Source organism: Sorghum bicolor, chromosome 2 (assembly GCF_000003195.3).
Source record: "Sorghum bicolor cultivar BTx623 chromosome 2, Sorghum_bicolor_NCBIv3, whole genome shotgun sequence".
Classification (NCBI taxonomy): Eukaryota; Viridiplantae; Streptophyta; class Magnoliopsida; order Poales; family Poaceae; genus Sorghum; species Sorghum bicolor.
Genome location: NC_012871.2, coordinates 59,946,060 through 59,964,230, shown reverse-complemented (window position 1 = coordinate 59,964,230; position 18,171 = coordinate 59,946,060). Strand labels below are relative to the sequence as shown.

General features: G+C 50.5%; 1 protein-coding gene across 1 annotated transcript; it reads right to left on the bottom strand.

The window, feature by feature from the left end:
* On the bottom strand, window positions 9,927-15,646 carry LOC8060280 (protein ECERIFERUM 3). Its single transcript, XM_021454806.1, has 8 exons — window positions 15,324-15,646; window positions 14,975-15,195; window positions 14,379-14,846; window positions 13,361-13,482; window positions 11,467-11,720; window positions 11,261-11,368; window positions 10,964-11,170; window positions 9,927-10,616 (listed from the first exon to the last, which is right to left on the bottom strand). Exons 1-8 carry the CDS (start codon window positions 15,375-15,377, stop codon window positions 10,176-10,178), a joined length of 1,875 nt encoding a protein of 624 aa, XP_021310481.1. The 5' UTR covers window positions 15,378-15,646; the 3' UTR covers window positions 9,927-10,175.

Below are 18,171 nucleotides of genomic sequence, written 5' to 3'. Positions count from 1 at the left end.
AAGCGACTTTTTGTACTGCTGTACATTCTATGCCTTGTCTTGCATGGTCGTTATATGCTCGCTTTGTAGGGCGCGATGAAAACGGCAAAGTACCGGAAACGGTGCTTTGACCAGATAGAAGGCATCGTGGCCGAGAACAAGGCCCTTGCCGCGGAGGTAGACCGGCTGCGGTCGGAAGTCGGGGAGAAGGTGGCCGAGATGAGTGCCCAAGAGGAGCGTCGTCTCGACCTCACTCGTCGCTTGGCCGACCAGTACCGGCAGCGAGAAGGTTAGTCACACGCTCCGAGCAGCTTTGCGTACTTGTGTAGTTTGCTTTACTGACCAGTTTATGATTCACGCAGACTTAGAGGAGGAGGTGGCGCGCCTCCGACAAGAGAAGGAGCAGCTCAGCCAATAGCTCGCCGGTGCGCTGGAGTCCGGGCGGCGAGCGGGAGAGGAATTGGGTCGAAAGGACCGGGAATTATCTGGTAATGGGTGCCGCCTTGTTAGCTGCTGCTTGTCGCCCCTTTGTTTGTTTGGTATGCCGAAAATAACGCTTTGTTTCATTTCCAGTGCTCAAGGTGAACGCCAAGAAGCACCTGGATGATCTGATCAAGGACCGGGACTCCTGGAAGGTCAACTGTTGCAGGATCTGGAAAGGAGTGTCCCCAGTCCTAGACCTGATCAGTCCCGAGCTCCCGGAGAGCCAGCCCCGCGCGCCGCAGTTGACCCCGGTCGAGAAGGCGCAACGGGCGTGGAACTGGTTCCAGCAGTTCATGAAGGACGCCGGGGAGTTTGCCGGCGCGCACGTCCTCAGCATGGTGCGCGCCCACTACCCACTGGTCGACTTGAGCAGGCTGGAGAAAGGGTACCCGAAGGAGGTCGGCCCACAGGAAGCGGACGAGCTTCGGGGTAGTCTGCTGGACTTGTCGTCGACAGTGATCGGCGACATCAATCTGTGCGGAACGGCCACTCCCCCAGACCAGCCGAGTTCAGATAAGTCGGCCAGGGAGTTGTCGGGCGCGTCCGTTGCGGGAGATGGGCGGTCGACGCCTGCGGTCTCGACCAGCCAGGCGCCGGTGGCCCCGACCCCTTCGTCCGGGCAGCAGGGCCAGGCGGGTGATCAGGCCGAGCAGCTAGGCCAATAGAGTAGTCTGTAGGAATAGACTAGTGTCTGCCCGTCAGGGTATTTGTTGTAAACTTTGTATGTAAAGTTTGTAATAAAGTTTGCTTTTTGTCATGACTGTTGTTTTGAGCGCTGTAAGAATATCTGAGTGACGTGTCACCGTATTCGTCTTGGTAGTCGTTAAGAGCATCCATTGCAGGCGTTTTGCCGAGTGCTGTGTGCGACAAGGTATAGGCAAAAAATAGAGAATTTCATTATCAACAATTATAAGATACTTACAAAGGAAAGTTATTAAAACTTTATGGATAGAAACGTCGCAGTTTGTCTATGTGCCAAGAGTTAGGCACTCGTGTTCCGTCTGGGTATGCCAATCTGTAGGACGTAGGTCGTGTGACCTCGGTCACCATGAAGGGTCCTTCCCAGGGAGTGGATAGCTTGTGCATTCCCTCCTGGCTTGTTTTCCATCGAAGTACCAGATCGCCGACCACGAAGGAACGGTCCTTGACGTTCCTGTTGTAGTATCGCCTGATTGCCGCGAGATATTTTGCTGTTCGGAGACAAGAATCTAAACGCTTTTCCTCCATGCAATTGATTTCGAGTTCTGTGGCGTTGTCAGCGGTCGCCTGGTCGAAGTGTTCGATTCTAGGAGATCCGAAGTGTATGTCAGACGGCAGGACCGCCTCTGCACCGTACACCATGAAGTAGGGAGACACCCCTGTGTTTCGACTGGTCTGAGTTCGGAGGCCCCAGACCACTGCCGGCAATTCTTTCATCCATCGACCGGGTGCTCTGTCGTTTTCGGTGTACAACCTTTTCTTTAGGGCGTCAACGATCATTCCGTTAGCACGTTCAACTTGACCGTTGGCACGTGGGTGTGCCACTGACACGTATTTTATGACTATGCCTCTGTCATCGCAGAAGTCCCAAAAAGTGGTGCCAGTAAACTGAGTGCCCAGGTCGGTGATTATGCTGTTCGGGATGCCGAATCTGTGTATGATTTGATTGAGGAACTCCACAGCCTTCTCGGAGGTTGCCTTGACCAGAGGCATGTATTCAATCCACTTGGAGAACTTGTCGATTAACACGAAAACAAACTTGAAATTGCCCGGGGCTGGTTTAAATGGCCCGATCATGTCGAGCCCCCAGCAAGCAAAGGGCCAAGACGACGGGATGTTTTGAATTTCGTGGGCAGGTACGTGGGTCCTCTTAGCGAAAAACTGACATCCTTCGCAATGTCGAACCAGTTTTTCTGCGTCGCCGACCGCGGTTGGCCAATAAAAACCTGCTCGGAAAGCCTTTCCGACCAGCGTTCTGGATGCGGCGTGATTGCCGCAGGATCCAGCATGTATGTCCTCTAAGAGCTTGATACCATCATCTTGGGGTATGCTCTTGAGCAGTACTTCGGAGCTTGCGTTTTTCCGCATGAGTTTGCCGTCGACCAGGATGTAGTTCTTTGATCGTCGAATGAGGCGCTCGTTCTGTGTTTTGTCCTGAAGGCCTGTCCCGTCCGATATGTATTTGATGAACGGGGTACGCCAGTCACGCCCACCGGTTGTCGGAGTGGCGTCGTCTATGAGCATTGCCTCGGTGGGTTGCTTGTCGACCAGGGAGGAGCCTACGCTCGGCTCGTGGATGTCCTGGACGAAAATACCCCGTGGGATCTGGGCCCGAGATGAGCCTAACTTCGACAACGCATCTGCTACTTGGTTCTTATCCCGGACCACGTGGATGTACTCTATGCCGTAGAAGTTGGTTTCCCATTTGCGAATTTCTTTGCAGTAGAGATCCATCTTCTCGTGGGTTGCGTCCCACTCCTTGTTGAGCTGGTTGATGACCAAAGCGGAGTCGCCATAGACATAGAGTCGCTTGATTCCCAGCTCAACGGCTAGTCTTATGCCATGCAAGCATGCTTCGTATTCGGCGACGTTGTTTGACGCCGGAAAAAGGATCCGAAGGACGTAACGCAGTTTGTCCTTGTTGGGTGATACGAACAGTATCCCAGCGCCGGCACCGTTGATGTTCAAGGACCCGTCAAAGAACATTGTCCAGTGGTCTGAGACATCGGGAACGGGAGGCTCATTGAGATCCGTCCATTCAGCAATGAAATCGACCAGGGCCTGAGACTTGACCGTAGTTCGGCTCTGGAACTCCAGGGAAAATGGGCACAATTCCATCGCCCATTTCACGATTCTGCCATTGGCGTCTTTATTGCGCAGGATGTCCCCGAGAGGGAAACTGGTTGTCACCAGGACTCGATGGCCGTCGAAGTAGTGCTTCAGCTTTCTTGACGTTATCAGAATGGCGTATATAAGCTTCTGTATTTGTGGATACCTGGCCTTGGACTCGTTTAAGACTTCACTTATGAAGTAAACGGGTCTCTGGACCTTGTAGGCGTGACCTGGTTCATCTCGCTCGACCACTATTGCCGTGGAAACAACCCTGTCGGTTGCAGCAATGTAAAGAAGTAGGTCTTCATTGGGCTGAGGCGCTGTGAGGACAGGTGGTGAAGTGAGGAAGGTCTTAAGCTGAGTGAACGCAGCGTCGGCTTCCTCTGTCCAAGAAAATTTTTCTGACGCTTTCAATAGTTTGAAGAAAGGGAGGCCTTTTTCTCCCAGCCTTGAGATGAAACGACTAAGGGCGGCCATACATCCGGTTAGCTTCTGAATATCCTTGACGTTCTTCGGTGGTCGCATGTCGAGTACGACTTTGACTTTTGAAGGGTTTGGTCGTATGCCGTCGCGACTGACGACGTTGTCGAGCAGTAGATCGGAAGGAACGCCGAAAATGCACTTCTTGGGGTTGAGCTTCCACTTGTACCTATTGAGCGCCTTGAAAGTTCGGTCTAAGTTGTCGATTAGGGTGCTCGCGTCCCTTGTTTTTACGACCACGTCGTCTACATAGGCCTCGACGAGGTCATCGCGAATCTCGTCGTGGAGGCATTGCTGGATGGCCCGTTGATAAGTGGCTCCGGCGTTTTTGAGTCCGAAAGACATGGTCGTGTAGCAGTATGCGCCGTAAGGTGTAATAAAAGACGTTTTGATCTGATCTTCTTCCTTTAGCGAGATCTGGTGATAACCAGAGTAGCAGTCTAGAAAGGAGAGGAGTTCGCATCCGACCGTTGAGTCGACCACCTCGTCGATGCGAGGGAGACCAAAAGGATCTTTAGGACAGTGTTTATTGAGATCAGTGTAATCAACGCACATTCTCCATTCATTATTCTTTTTGCGTACAAGAACCGGATTGGCGAGCCAATCGGGGTGATACACTTCTTTTATGAATCCGGCTGCTAGAAGCTGTGTTATTTCTGTCCTAATAGCCTCCCTTTTGTCACGAGCGAACCGTCGCAGTTTTTGCTTGATTGGTCTTGCGGTCTTCGAGACATTTAAGGAGTGCTCGATCAGGTTTCGTGGGACACCGGGCATGTCTGCGGGTTTCCATGCGAAAACGCTCACGTTGTCCCTTAGAAACCTGACGAGCGCGTCTTCCTATTTTGGATCCAGGTTGGCCCCGATGAGGGCTGTCTTCTCGGGGCTGCCTTCGACCAGCTGCACTTCTTTGTACTCCTTGGATTTTGAGTTCTTCCTGGCTGTCGCCTGTTCGGGTAGTCGGAGCTGGTCGGGAGGCAGCTGTGCGGCTTGGTTTGCTGTTTCTGCCGTGCGGATTGAGAGGTCGATTGCCTCGGTGATCTTGAAGCTTTCTTCTTCGCAGGTGTACGCAGTGTAGACGTTGCCTCTGACGGTTAGGACACCCTTCTCCGTGGGCATCTTAAGGACTAGGTATGAGTAGTGCGGGACTGCCATGAACTTTGTCAGCGATGGTCGGCCCAGTATGGCGTGATAGGTCCCGTCGAAATCCGCGACTACGAAGTTGATGAACTCCGTCCGGAAGTGGTCGGGTGTGCCGAATTGGACAGGCAATGTTATCTGTCCGAGAGGCACTGAACTTTGACCTGGCAAAACCCCCCAGAATTGGGCGTCGTAAGGTTTTAGTTGTGCAGGAGATATCTTGAGGGCGGGCAGGCTGTTGCGAAAGAGGATGTCAATGGAGCTTCCCCCGTCCACGAGCACGCGCTCGAATCTGATTCTGTTGATGCAAAGGTCCAGAATCAGGGGAAAACGACCCGGCTCTGGGATAGCGGCCCACTGGTCCTTCCTGCTGAACGAGATCTCCCTGTGGGACCACGGGGGGAATTTTGGGTCTGTGATCAGCCCGTCTGTGCTGTCTATGTTGAGGCAAGCTCTCTTTAACAGCTTTCTTTCTCGCTTAGATTCAATGGAGACCTTGCCCCCGAAAATGGAGTGGACCACGTCAGTGGGGCTGACGTACTGGTGTCGGGGGTCCCTATCTTGGTCCTCGTCCTCATCTTCGTGGTCATGCCCGTCACGCTTGTTATTTTTCTTGGCGGAGTCGTCTTGGGCGGCCCGCCGTGTATAGATACTTTTGAGGACGCGGCACTCTTCCATGGTATGATTGGACTTTGGATGTAGTTGGCATGGTCCCTTCAACGTTTTGTTGTAGTCTTCTTGGTAGTCCCGTCGTCCATTGGGACGTTTGACCGTATTTACTTCGTGGTCGTAGTCGCGAGGGCGCTTTCCTCTGAAGTCGTCGCGGCTGTCGCGCCGCCGATCCCAACCCTCTCGGTGATCGCGGTTGTCGGAGCGGCGGTGGTTTCTACTGTCGTAGCGACCACGACCGTCATCTCGCCGGGGAGGCTGGTCGGGACCTCTCGCATCGTCTCGGATTAGTTTTTCTGCGTCATTGGCATCGGCGTAATTTTTGGCCGTGGCGAGGAGCTCTGCTACCGTTGTTGGACGTTTACGCAACAGCTTGTTCCTCAGCGCTTCGTGGAAACGCAGGCCCTTGATGAAGGCTGAGATGGCCTCGTCATGGGAAATCTTCGGGATTTTGAGGCGCATATCCGAGAATCGTCGGATGTAATCGCGCAGAGGTTCGTTCTTCCTGTCCCTTATCCTTTCAAGGTCATACTTGTTTCCAGGCTGCTCGCATGTGGCGATGAAGTTGTCGATGAAAGCCTGGCGTAGCTCTTCCCAAGAGTCGAAGGAGTCCTCGGGCAAGCCGAGAAGCCACTGATGACCAGCCTGGTCGAGGACTACGGGGAAGTAGTTAGCCATGACGTGCTCATCCCCTGCCGCTGATCGGACGGCGATTTCATAGAGGGTGATCCAGTTCTCTGGATTTTCCTTGCCGTCGTATTTTTTAAGTTTTTCGAGCTTGAAATTGCGGGGCCACACGACCTGGCGGAGGTGTGAGGAGAACTGTCTTAGGCCCGGAGGACCGTGCGTTGCATCGTACTCGATGCGGCGCAGGTTTTCGTGGACTGCTCTCTCTGCGGCGCGCCTGTTGATGCGGTCCCGGGCATCTTTGGGAGGGATGTTGTGGCGGAGATCCCTGTGCTGATTTACTTCTTGGCCACGTACGCGGTTCTGCTTGCGGTGACCGTCGGCGTCCCGACCACCATCGTCGCGCCGTGAGTCCCCTCGACGGTTGTCGGGGGAGCGGCTGCGGTGACGCCTGCTGGGTGAGGCCCGGCTTCGATTAGTCTGGTCGGAGGCGGCTTCCGTATAAGAGACGTCCTGGACTCTCTTGAGCAGAGTGGCTGTCTGTCCCATTGCAGCGATCAGGTGTGCTCGGATGCTGGTCCGGACTCCCTGGCATTCGGGGGTATCAGGAAGCCGATCTAGGTTAGCCATGGCGACAGCCACGTTGGCGCTTGGCGTTTTGTAGACTGGCTGGTCCCCGACCATGTCAAAGGCATCGTTGAGATTATTTGGTGGCATTTGTTGTTGCTCGTCTGCGCGTCGTCGGGCGCGATCGGCGTTACGCTGTTCGCGGAGTTGCCTCTGGTCATCTGTTTCTCCATCAACGACCGGTTCGTCGGCGCTGACATTGAACACAATATCCCCTCGCCGGGGGGGGGGGAATATCGGGAATCGGTTGAAACCCGGAGGGTGTGAAGGAAAATCCAAGTCGTAGTCCTCGTCTTCGGTGTTTATAACCTCGGTGGGGACGGAACCGGTGCTTGAGTTGGTGCTGGAAACCTGGCCGTCCCGTAGTTCTCGGATTGTCACCATGTTGACGTAGTGACGATTGTTCCTTGTCGGCGACCAACCCGCCTTGCTGAAAACGGATTGGGTGTGCTGTGAGTAAACAGAGGCCGAGTTGTTCAGGCCGCAAGGATAGTCTTCCTTCTTGAGCTCGACGGATCGTCCTGAGGGTGTTGAGGTTATCGTCAGAGACGTTCCCAGCCGTTCGTGTGTGGCGACACGAGTTGGCCGGCGGGATTTGAAAAAATCCGCTGGAGCAGCTTGGTCGGGCCGACGCAGAACTCCGTCTATTAGTTGGGAAACTTCGAGTAGCTTGGAGTCAGCGCGATCAAGCGCTTGGAGAAGGTCCGAGCAGTCGATCTTCTTTCCCTTGTAGAGTGGGAACGGTGGTCGGGCGCTTGGTGCCGTCACGCGTGTGGTCGGAGACGGCGTGATCTCAGATTGGATCTGGATCTCTTTCGAAACCGTGGTCGTGAGGCCGCCGCTGCACGTCGTCCACGTGATCTGGCCGACGGTGAACGTGAGGCCTTCGGGCACGGTCGCGGAAGCTGGGATCGTGACCATCTTGTTCGCCGGAAAAGTTGCACGCACACCCCCTACCTGGCGCGCCACTGTCGACGAAAGCTAGTCGGCAGTCTACCTTGGGGTATACTCACGGTAGTAGTTTATCGGTAGACGGTGCGCAAACTACGAACTCGATGGTGACGCAAGACACGGACAAGCTTTTTATCCAGGTTCGGCCGCCGAGTTGGCGTAATACCTACGTCCTGCGTCTGGTTGTATTGATTTGTGTTGAGAGAATCGTATGTCGTAGGGGGGGTCCCTTGCCCCTCCTTATATAGTCTGGAGGGCAGGGTTACAGATCTGGAAACTAATTCTAGTCGGTTACAATTGACATGGATAATTCGATATCAATTCCTATTCTAACCGACTAGAATCCTGCTTGATCTCCCCATCTTGTTTCCTTGTGCGAAACTCCAGGTTGTCGGATAAAGCCTTGAACTCGTCTCGTAATGGGCCAAGCTTTCTGGCCGAAGTCTAGCCGTAAGGGTATAGGGGTTTATACCCCCACAACCACTAAGCACCAAATTAAGTACATGGTTTCATTTCCAAGATAGCTGGATGAACATGAGCTCAACAGGGATAACATCAGTACTAACAATCTACAGTGGTAGCAACTGCAGCTCACGTCATTGTCAGAGAAGATGCACGCTCTGGCTCCCTGCCGTTGGGTTTTACGTGGTCTAGCTAGGTTCATGGCAAAGTTGGGTTGGCACCCTGCCCAAACTGATATAGCAGATAGGAAAGAAAAAACAACACCGAGCGTGCAAAGCAAAAGATAAAATTTTATCTTACTGTAACATTTTTGTTTGTATTTGGCAATTATTGTTCAATTATAAACTAATTAGGCTCAAAAAATTCGTTCTCACAAATTATTAGCAAATTGTGTAATTAGTTATTTTTATCTATATCAAATGTTTTATGTATATACTGCAAGATTCGATGTGACGGCTAAACAAGGCCTCAACAACGGTCTTCCAAAATTCCTGCTGCCACCTCTCTCTTCCTCTTTCACACACTATGACACTTGGGCCCACGGCCACATGGCGCTTAAGCACTGGCTTGGCTGCGCCACGCACTCCCGCCTCCAATCCAAAAATCCCGCGCGAGCCCTGTCCGTCCCCTGTGCTTTGCACTTGCACGTATTGCTTGGTTCGAGCACCCTGTGGTGCATGTTTTTTTTTCTTTGTACCATTTTTTGATATAAATATAATCCATAGCTCTTTCATATAAAATTAGATGAAGACAAACTTTACATCAAATTACTAGCCCTTCATGCAATATATAACTTTGTAAATTGAGATATGTTTTCTTAAAAACTACTTAGAGTTTCAAAATATTTTTTTAAGTTCACGGATTTAAAATCTAAAATTTAAAATTTTATAAACAACCTCAGATGTTGATATGGTATATATCAAACTTGTAATCATTGGTTTAATGACAAAGTGATATTCATTATAGTTTTAAAACAGAGCATCACATATATGAGTAGGGCGAGGGGGGCGCCAGTGTTTTGTGATGATATTTGTCTCTTGATGATATTTTGCTTCGCATATGAGCAGGGCGAGAGGGAGTAATAGTCAGCGCTCGAGGCCACTCACCAATGATCCATTTCAAAATATAAATTTTTGTCATAGTTGTGCACATTTCTTAGAGCAGGTACAATAATGAGTTTATAGCCAAGCTAATGCTGATGTGGAGGAGAAAAAAGAGGAGAGAGATGATAGCTTGACTCTTATGTAAGCACCAAGCTGGACACGGATGCATAGGTAGTAATGGGCCAAAATAGCAAGTGTTGTGAGAAGAAATAGGAAAGAGAATGTGTTTTAGAGACAAATATGAGACAACTTATTGTATAATTTGATTCTAATCACTTGGCTTATAGCCAAGTACTAGGCTCTATTATTGACCTTGCTCTTAGAGAGGGATGGATGCACAAGGAGCATAGAGAGGATCCAGTGGGATAGATGATTCGTGTGCTCTGTGGCCGGCCATTTGCCGGGCAACACATTACTGGAGAGAATATATATAGAAGGGTTAGTGGAGAGAATATAGATATCGATATTTCCGCGTGCTTTCAACATTTTATATATATATATATATATATATATATATATATATATATATATATATATATATATATATATATATATATATATATATATATATATGCCCTTGTATTTTCTCTCATTACATCCTTTAATTTATCTCTTGTATATGGTGTATATATATATTGTATAGTTCACAGTATACATATTGTGGATGGAAGAAGAGAGAAAGAAAAGAAAATTGAATATCCAGGAACCACCAATTCACACCCAACTAATGATGAACTTGGAAGGAAAACAAAGGGAAGGAAGGTGACAAAGCCAGGCCCGTGCGTTTCGATCGGCCTGGTTCGTACTACAACAGAGGGCGGTCGAGCCGGGCCCCCAGGAAACGGATCATGCGGGCCGGAGTCCGTGCTTGAGCGCGGCCTCCCAGACGACGTCGATGCGGTGGACGTCGATGGCGCCCACCTCGTGGTGCGTGTAGCCCTCGAGGAAGTGGACGACGCCGCCGGCGTGGCACGCGTGCACCACCCCGCGCTCGAGCGAGTACTCGCAGGCGCCCAGGCCCTGCACGTCCTTGGGGAGGCGCATGGCGGCGAGCTTGCCGTAGGTGCAGTCCCTGCGGAAGCCGATGATGGGCGGCACCACGAACTGGTGGAAGTGCGTGCCCGGCGGCGCCCACCGCTGCTCCCGCGGCGACAGCCACTTGCCCACGATCCACGTCCTGCAGTGCTGCGCCGCCCGGTACTTGGTCACCTGCACCAGGTACTGCTGGAACTCCGCCGGAGCCTCCTTCTGGATCTTCTGGAACCGCTCCGTCGACAGGGTCATCATCTGCAATTCATTCATTCATTAAAGTATATATATATATATATATATATATATATATATATATATATATATATATATATATATATATATATATATATATATATATATATATATATATATATATATATATATATATATATATATATATATATATATATATATATATATATATATATATATATATATATATATATATATATATATATATATATATATATATATATATATATATATATATATATATATATATATATATATATATATATATATATATATATATATATATATATATATAGTTGAGATGCGTGTACACCAGGGGCAGGGCAGGGCAGGTCTGGATGCGTAAATACCATGACGCGGACCCTCTTCTTGCACAGGTAGAGCGCGATGGCCCTGCCGAGCTTGGACGTGGCGCCCGTCAGGAACACCTCCGTCGTGCCCTTGGGGATCTCGTTCAGGATCACCGCCGCCGTCAGCGTGTTGCCGTGGACGACGCGCACGCGCAGGTCAGGGTGCTTGTTCACGAACAGCGTGCCGCCGCCGTTCAGCGCCTCGTTCTGCACAAGGCCATGCACGATCCCATGTCTTAATTAGATTGGCAAGCCCCGTTCAGCTAGCTGATTCTGATTCAGGCTCCGTTGATTTACCTTGTTTAGGGCTGCAAGGCTGAGGACCTTGACGCCCATCTTGTCCGCCCTGAGGATGGCGAGCTCGATCTGCTTGTTGATGCCGTCCTTGGCAAACGGCAAGAAGTACTGCAGGCAATAATATATGCAAATTAAGATAAAACACACACACACACACACCCCATCATGACATGACATGAGACACAAGACAATTAGACAACACGGACCTGGAAGCCGTATCTGGGGACGGCCCAAATCTGGTGCAGCCGTCCGCGGAGGTTGTAGCAGGAGATGACGAAGGTCTTGGACCAGACCCACATGGCGAGCATGACGAGGAAGGCGAAGGGCCACATGGGTAGCAGGAAGAGCTGCACGGAGAAGGGCGTGGAGGCGAAGGTCCGCAGGACGAAGGGCACGTGCAGCGACTGCATCACGTCCACCACGTGCGCCAGGAACACGAAGTCCGGCACCTCGTCCACACCTGCTCCATCGAGCGAGGAGTCGCATCAGAGCAGATCGACAAGCGTCGGCGTCGGGACGGATATCAGCAGCGGCCAGAGCAGAGCAGGGGAGCGCTAGCTAGCGTTGCCGATCGATTCTGTTGTGAGTGACATCCCACCTACTGGTGGCGGCGACGGGCGACCTCGCGATCGCCATGCCAGACCCGCAGCTAGCGCTAGGCCGGCGACACCTGGACGACGCCGCTGGCCCCGGCGGTTGTCTGTGCAGTTTGATCGATCTCGCTATCGGGCCACGTCGGCCGGCGATCGCCGGGCCCGGCCGTTCCCAACCGCCTACGCTCCTCCTACTCGGCCATACCAGGTTGAGGTTCAGAGACGGACGGGTGGCGACGGCGACGGCGAGGAACGAGGGCGACGTACGCGCCAATCACCAGGCTAGCGCCTTCATTGCGGCTGATGGCATCTCGCACTCCCATCCGCCGGATGCTGACCGGGGATTTCGACTGACAGTGAGCTCATCTCTTCGCCGGCCGCGGCCGGCCGTGAGGTGTCCGTCTCGGCGCTGCATCATGTCCTATTTCGATCTGGGCATGCATGCGCTGTCCTCCACAGAAATGAATTGGTCATATCGAGTGTTTTTTTTTTAATTTCTCCGGCGACGAATTGCTGAGGGGTTGTGTCGATCAATTATGAGGAGCTAGATGAGCTTATTGGGGCCTTGGGTTAATTCCATTTCTAGAAACCATATGTGTTCCCAGCTCGAATTAGAACCTTCTGCTAATAATTAATGTGAAACAAAAATAATCAGCAGTACGTCCTATTCGATCTATTAACTGCCTGTCTTGTTGTGGTATCTTTTCTGGATGACTACACAAGTGGACTGGATTTAGGGCAAGTAGGTAATTTACTGTTTGGTCAAACAACTTTCAAAGGAATTCTGAAACAATAATTTCCAAAGAAAAGGAATTAGTACATCATAGTGTTTGGAACAAAGGAACGGTGAGTTAATTTTTGTTGAAAGGAAACCATATTAGTGGAGACTAAAACCATCGTTTCAACCTAAGGGAAGGAATTTTTGTTTTCGCTCTTGCTATGTGCTCATGTTCCTGTATTTCTTTTCCTCCATTCCAAACCTCTCAGAGTATCAATTTCCATGTTTTAGAATTTTTATAGTTTTCACTTATTCAATACATCTTCGATTCTGTTCCTAGCTATAGCAGTAAGATAATGTACTACTAGGGTTGCGGCATTCATGTTTAATAATTGCATGCAATGCAAATAAATTAGTAGATAGGTACCACTAACCACTAGCTACTGATCAATCTTACAAACAGCTTAACGTGTCGTAGTTGTGTTCGGGCTTATTATTGTTGAGGGCATGCAGTTAGATACATGTACCGGTCCAGTGCATTTTATTGATTAAAGCTAGAAGCTAGCTAGCAGGCTAGTTGGGCTGTCTACTCATCTAGTTAGGACTACTTCCTTTTCTAAAAAAAAAAGTTAGGACTACTTAATTAGGAGTATCAGACTATATATATCACGGGAGGTCATCTCTTGAACCCATATACGTAGCTGGCATGTCGTGGACCACCATAATAAACGTAGATTTGACAACCAAAAGGATGTTATATAAGCAAAAACTAGCCAGACGTGTGTGTACCTGCGCTCATCTTCTTGTGCATGTCCCACGACTGCTGATCAATGGTGCCACCCAGCAGATCAAACAGCGGCATGAAGAGACAGAAATTGGCCTCCTTCTTGGTGTGGTGGATCGCGTGGTACCTGCAGCATCAAGAGAAAAAAGGGCCAGCATGCATCAGCACCTACTATACGTGCGTACGACACCTCTCTGATCTGGCCAGAAGCACCTGGGCACAGAATCACGTCGTTAAAAAGCATCCAGTCATCATTCAGCACGTGATTCTAGAGGGATACTGTACTGCTACGCCGTAGGATAGTAGTACGAAGCAAGCAACGACGGGTATTATAAGGGTAATAAGGTGGTTGTTAGAAGGAAAGCTGGTGCGCCACAACACACAAGCCATAAAAGCGAGATGCATACAACACTGCAACTGCTTGTCCGGTACACGTTCATGTTTCAAATAGGCGCCGTAGACAGCTCGAAATGTGATACAGCAATCAGACTAAGAACAATTTACTTAATTACTAGCACACCTAGCAAAAGGTCGAGAGTTTGGAGAAGACAAAGATGATAGGGCAAAAACTCCCTGCCTTGACTACCGCGTGCACAGTTCTGTTGGATGTACGAATCAGCTAGTGACACCATGCATCTTTTCGTAGGTCATGCATATATAGGCGTGGCGCATACACATTTCTAGTTCCATCGCTATCAAGATATTTTTGTTGTTTCCTCTCTTTATCATCTAAAGATCATCGATACACATATTTTTGTATGTACACACACACACACACACACACACACACACACACACACACACACACACACACACACACACACACACACACACACACACACACACACACACGGTTAGCAGTCATGATCATCAAATGAACCTACGTCCTACGAGGCGGGGGCAGTCAAATCGTCGTGAACTGAGGACGTATACGACTGTAATAATAAGGAAAAAAAATAAAAAATAAGCGATGGATCGAGCCGGGAGTGAGAGAGATGCATGAGAGGCAATTAACACACGTACGTCGGGGTGTAGATAAGGTATCTGAGGACCGGGACCGCCCGGAAGAGCGAGCTGGGGACGACCTCGACGTTGCAGTGTCCCATGGCGCGGAGGAAGTCGAAGCCGAGCACGTAGGCGAAGGCGAGCGCGACGGATCCCGAGCCGGCGGCGCACGCGGCCGCGAGGGGCAGCGCCATGAGCGCGCCCAGCGCCATGTGCTCCAGCGGCGTGGCGAGGCCCGCCGTGAAGGGCTGCGGCACCGGTGTGGAGTGGTGCAGCGCGTGGTAGCGGGCGTAGAGGCGGCCGCTGGCCCCGTGGTGGAACGCCCTGTGCGCCAAGTACGCCAGGGGCTCGGTGGCCGCGGCGTGCACGAGGACCGCCACGGCGAGGCCACGGGCGTCGTCCGGCCAGAGCGGGAGGTGGCGCAGCGACGGGAACGCGTACACCGCCGTGGCCGCCATCAGGACGTGCAGGATCAGGAAGTTGTCCCTGCATATGCATGCACGGCCGGCGTGCGTTGATTGATTATTACAGTATGGATCGATCATCAAGAGCTAGCTAGTTAGCCAAGATGGCAAGATAGATAGATGTTCCGATCGATGGCTACGACGACATACCAGTCCCACTCCTTGTCGATCTGGTGGAAGTCGACGCCGTGGCGGACGACGCGGCGGCGGCGCGTGGCGAAGAGCATGTTGCTGAAGGAGCTCCAGAGCTGGTAGGTGAGTGCACGGAGGCCGAAGAGGAGGAGGAGGACGAGGATCCAGCGGTCGGGGCTCGCCGCCTCCCACGCCCGTGACGCCACCGCCTTGCCCACCAGCGGGCCGTACAGGACGTACTGCATGCATGCATGCAAAGAGGTTTTATTAAGCAACAAAGCGAATCGATGTCGATCATCCCCCCCAAGAGCTAGCTTGCTAGGTGCATGCTTGGCGTCGTATATATCGTACGTACGTACGTACGTACCTTGTAGAAGCCGAGGTTGTCCCATGGCCAAGAAGCCAAGAGCGCGGCACCCATGTCGTCGTCGGCGATCGAGATGCTGGTGGAGATCTAGCTCCGGCGGCCGGCCGGCTAGCAACGACTCTGCCGTCGTACGTGTCGTTCCCTCAGCTCAGCTCACGGCTGCCCCTACTCCTGCCTATGTTGTGCTTTTTGTAGACTCGGTCGTCCGTGAGGCAGCCGATGAAATGAAGGCGTGTGTGGACGTACTGTGGACAGGACAGGACAGGACAGTTTGTGTCCCTTAAGCGGTCATGCACGCTGCATCGATCGGCGCGGCATGGCTTTATACATGCATACATGTACCTAGCTTTGGTCCGGCCGCGGCCAAGGGATGCAGTTGGGGCGCGCGTTAGGAATGACGCGGAGCAACAGCAGGGGTCGATCGTCGGTGGGTCGGTCAAGGATCGCTCCAGGCCAGCCGCACCACTGCACCGGCCCGGCCGATCCCCACCTGCAGCTCCACTGCTTAGAGTTATGACGCCTGAAACCCAACCGGATTGCGACGCGCGCGGCCGCGGCGTGCTGGTGACTGTTGTTGTTGTCGTCGTCGTCGTCTCGATCAATTTCTACTGGCTGTGGGGTGCCGTGTGGTGTGGCTGGTGCAGGACAGGCCGAGAGAGAGGCAACTCTCAAGATAGCTGGAGCTGCCGTGCCGGTATCTCAACTGAGCGTAGTAACAAATTAAGGCCATGCATGAAGCAGCAGCCTTTCAGTTTTGACGCGCGGCCGGCTTCCAGTTCCATGCGTGTCCACGCAGCCAGAGCCAAGTACGGATCGGATTGCTCCTCGGGTCTCGGATTGCTCGGTGCAGCTACGAGTAGCGGTCATCCGCGGCCGGTCGGGTCGGGTCAGTTGCACGCAGCATTCGCCGCCATTAATTTTGCAATCGGCACGCAGGTGAGTGAGCGAGAGAGGTCAGGTAGCCCTCCCTCCCGTGGGCGTGGGGAATGGGGAGGAGCCGGCCGGCCGGTAGCGGTAGGGTCCGCGTCGGCATTGATTGGCGGCGCTTTTCAGCGTTATTACTTCCTTCCTGCTGACTCGCGGCCGCCCCGTTGAAACCTGTGCCTCCTGTCCTTGCTGGTTTGCCGCGCCACGTACGTAGTAGTAGTTGTTGTTGTTAGGGTTATGGGCAATTGCCCATTGGCTATGATTTGATTCATGGTTATATTATACTGTACTCCTATTTATGCATGGAACGGAACTGGAATGTGGGGGCGGGCCGGGGATGCTGGATATTTTGCCAGGGATGACGTGATTATGTTGTTTCAATATGTTAATAAAGAGGATCGACAACATGATGCATATAAAAAGGCTTCATCCTCTTTTCTCAGGCTCCAGCTCATGCATGTTAGTTGAAAAGAAGCAGCACTAAAATACTAAATCCCAATTCCTAAATCATGCATATAAAAGGAGAAATCTTTTTACATCATAACTAGCTTGCATAAATAGATCGAGCTTTATCCATCAAAGTTTGACATGAGGGGCCATATGAAAATATTAAAATAAGAGAAAAGTTTTGATTTGTATGCTTGTTGAACAACCAATTTTTACTGCTCTTGCTATCTTTTTTTTTTCAAATTATGCAAGTACAAATAAGTACAGATGTAGACGCTTAATACACACTCATCTTTATGAAAATATATACGCAAACCCTACTCCTCATGAACACTTCAAAAATATTGTACCGGCACATCTCGAGATTAACAAAGTCACCATAGACGTCTCGTTGCCTAGCACTGAAAGCATAATGACGTTAAATTCTAGAATAAATCCAAAAAAATGCGAGCACTAATGATAAGTCGAGGACTTGAACTTTAGTAGGTAGGTTCCACTGCAATGAACCTTGCTATCTCGATAGAAGGAACTTTAACCATCTAAATTTGACAAAATAAAAAATGCTTAACAAAACCATTGATTAAGGTAATAATCACATTCTTTAATGCTGAACTATCTTATCTCAGCTAGCAACCATATATGATGCACACCTTAGCAATCTTGACACTCTGGTGCGTATGGAAACAAAGAAATGAACGCAGTTTTTTGAAGTCTATATGCTGGGCATTGCTTATCTACACCGTTGAATATGCATCGAGATGTGTGAAACAGTGTAGAGAAGTGTGAACACAGTTGAGAGAAGTGCAGCAGCACGAATCTCAGAGCACACTTGGATGGTCCAGATAAGCAATGCTGAGCATGTACATGCTGTATTGTATTATTGCAAAGAAATGCGATGACTCTTAGAAACTCCACAAGTACAACACGGACTGCACTAGGGAAAATCAAGGAGTGAGCTCTACATGGTCCCAGGTGGGGGGAAATTCTTAAGCCCTCAATGCCAACCATCCTTTTCTGTAACTCTTGCAGCTGTTCGCTGTCAAAGAGTAGCGCCTGCTTCCTGATTTTAATCGTGCTATGAGATCGATATCAATGTAATTTTTCCTGTCCCTATTATTCGTTGCAACATGATCAAAGGTCTAATCAACTTCTATTTTTGATCATTTGGAAGGATGACATTTGTATCCACGTTGCGGCTCCCGCACCGGCTTCTCCAATCCCATCAGCTCTGTGAACGGGCCGAGGAGTGCTTCTGACCAGCAAAACAAGAAACCGGAACTATTTTCGTGTATGGATATGGTGCCTTAAAATTGGTTTTGCGTGAAATGCTCCATCTCTGACCGGCCTTGAAAATGGTTTTAAGGGGTGGGCAATAAATTTAAATCTAGGGCCCAACTTTTTACGTGATTTATATATTTTATTCAAACTTACGTATACGACATTTTTATACAAACTCATGATTGTAGCAAACTCA

Bases quoted from the DNA above. Each gene is read 5' to 3' on its own strand.
- LOC8060280 (XM_021454806.1), bottom strand. From the start codon at position 15,377: ATGGGTGCCGCGCTCTTGGCTTCTTGGCCATGGGACAACCTCGGCTTC. The intron at 14,847-14,974 runs GTATGTCGTCGT...ATGCATATGCAG, and splicing joins ATCGACAAGGAGTGGGACTG to GGACAACTTCCTGATCCTGC. The intron at 11,721-13,360 runs GTACACACACGT...TCGATGGAGCAG, and splicing joins GCACAAGAAGATGAGCGCAG to GTGTGGACGAGGTGCCGGAC.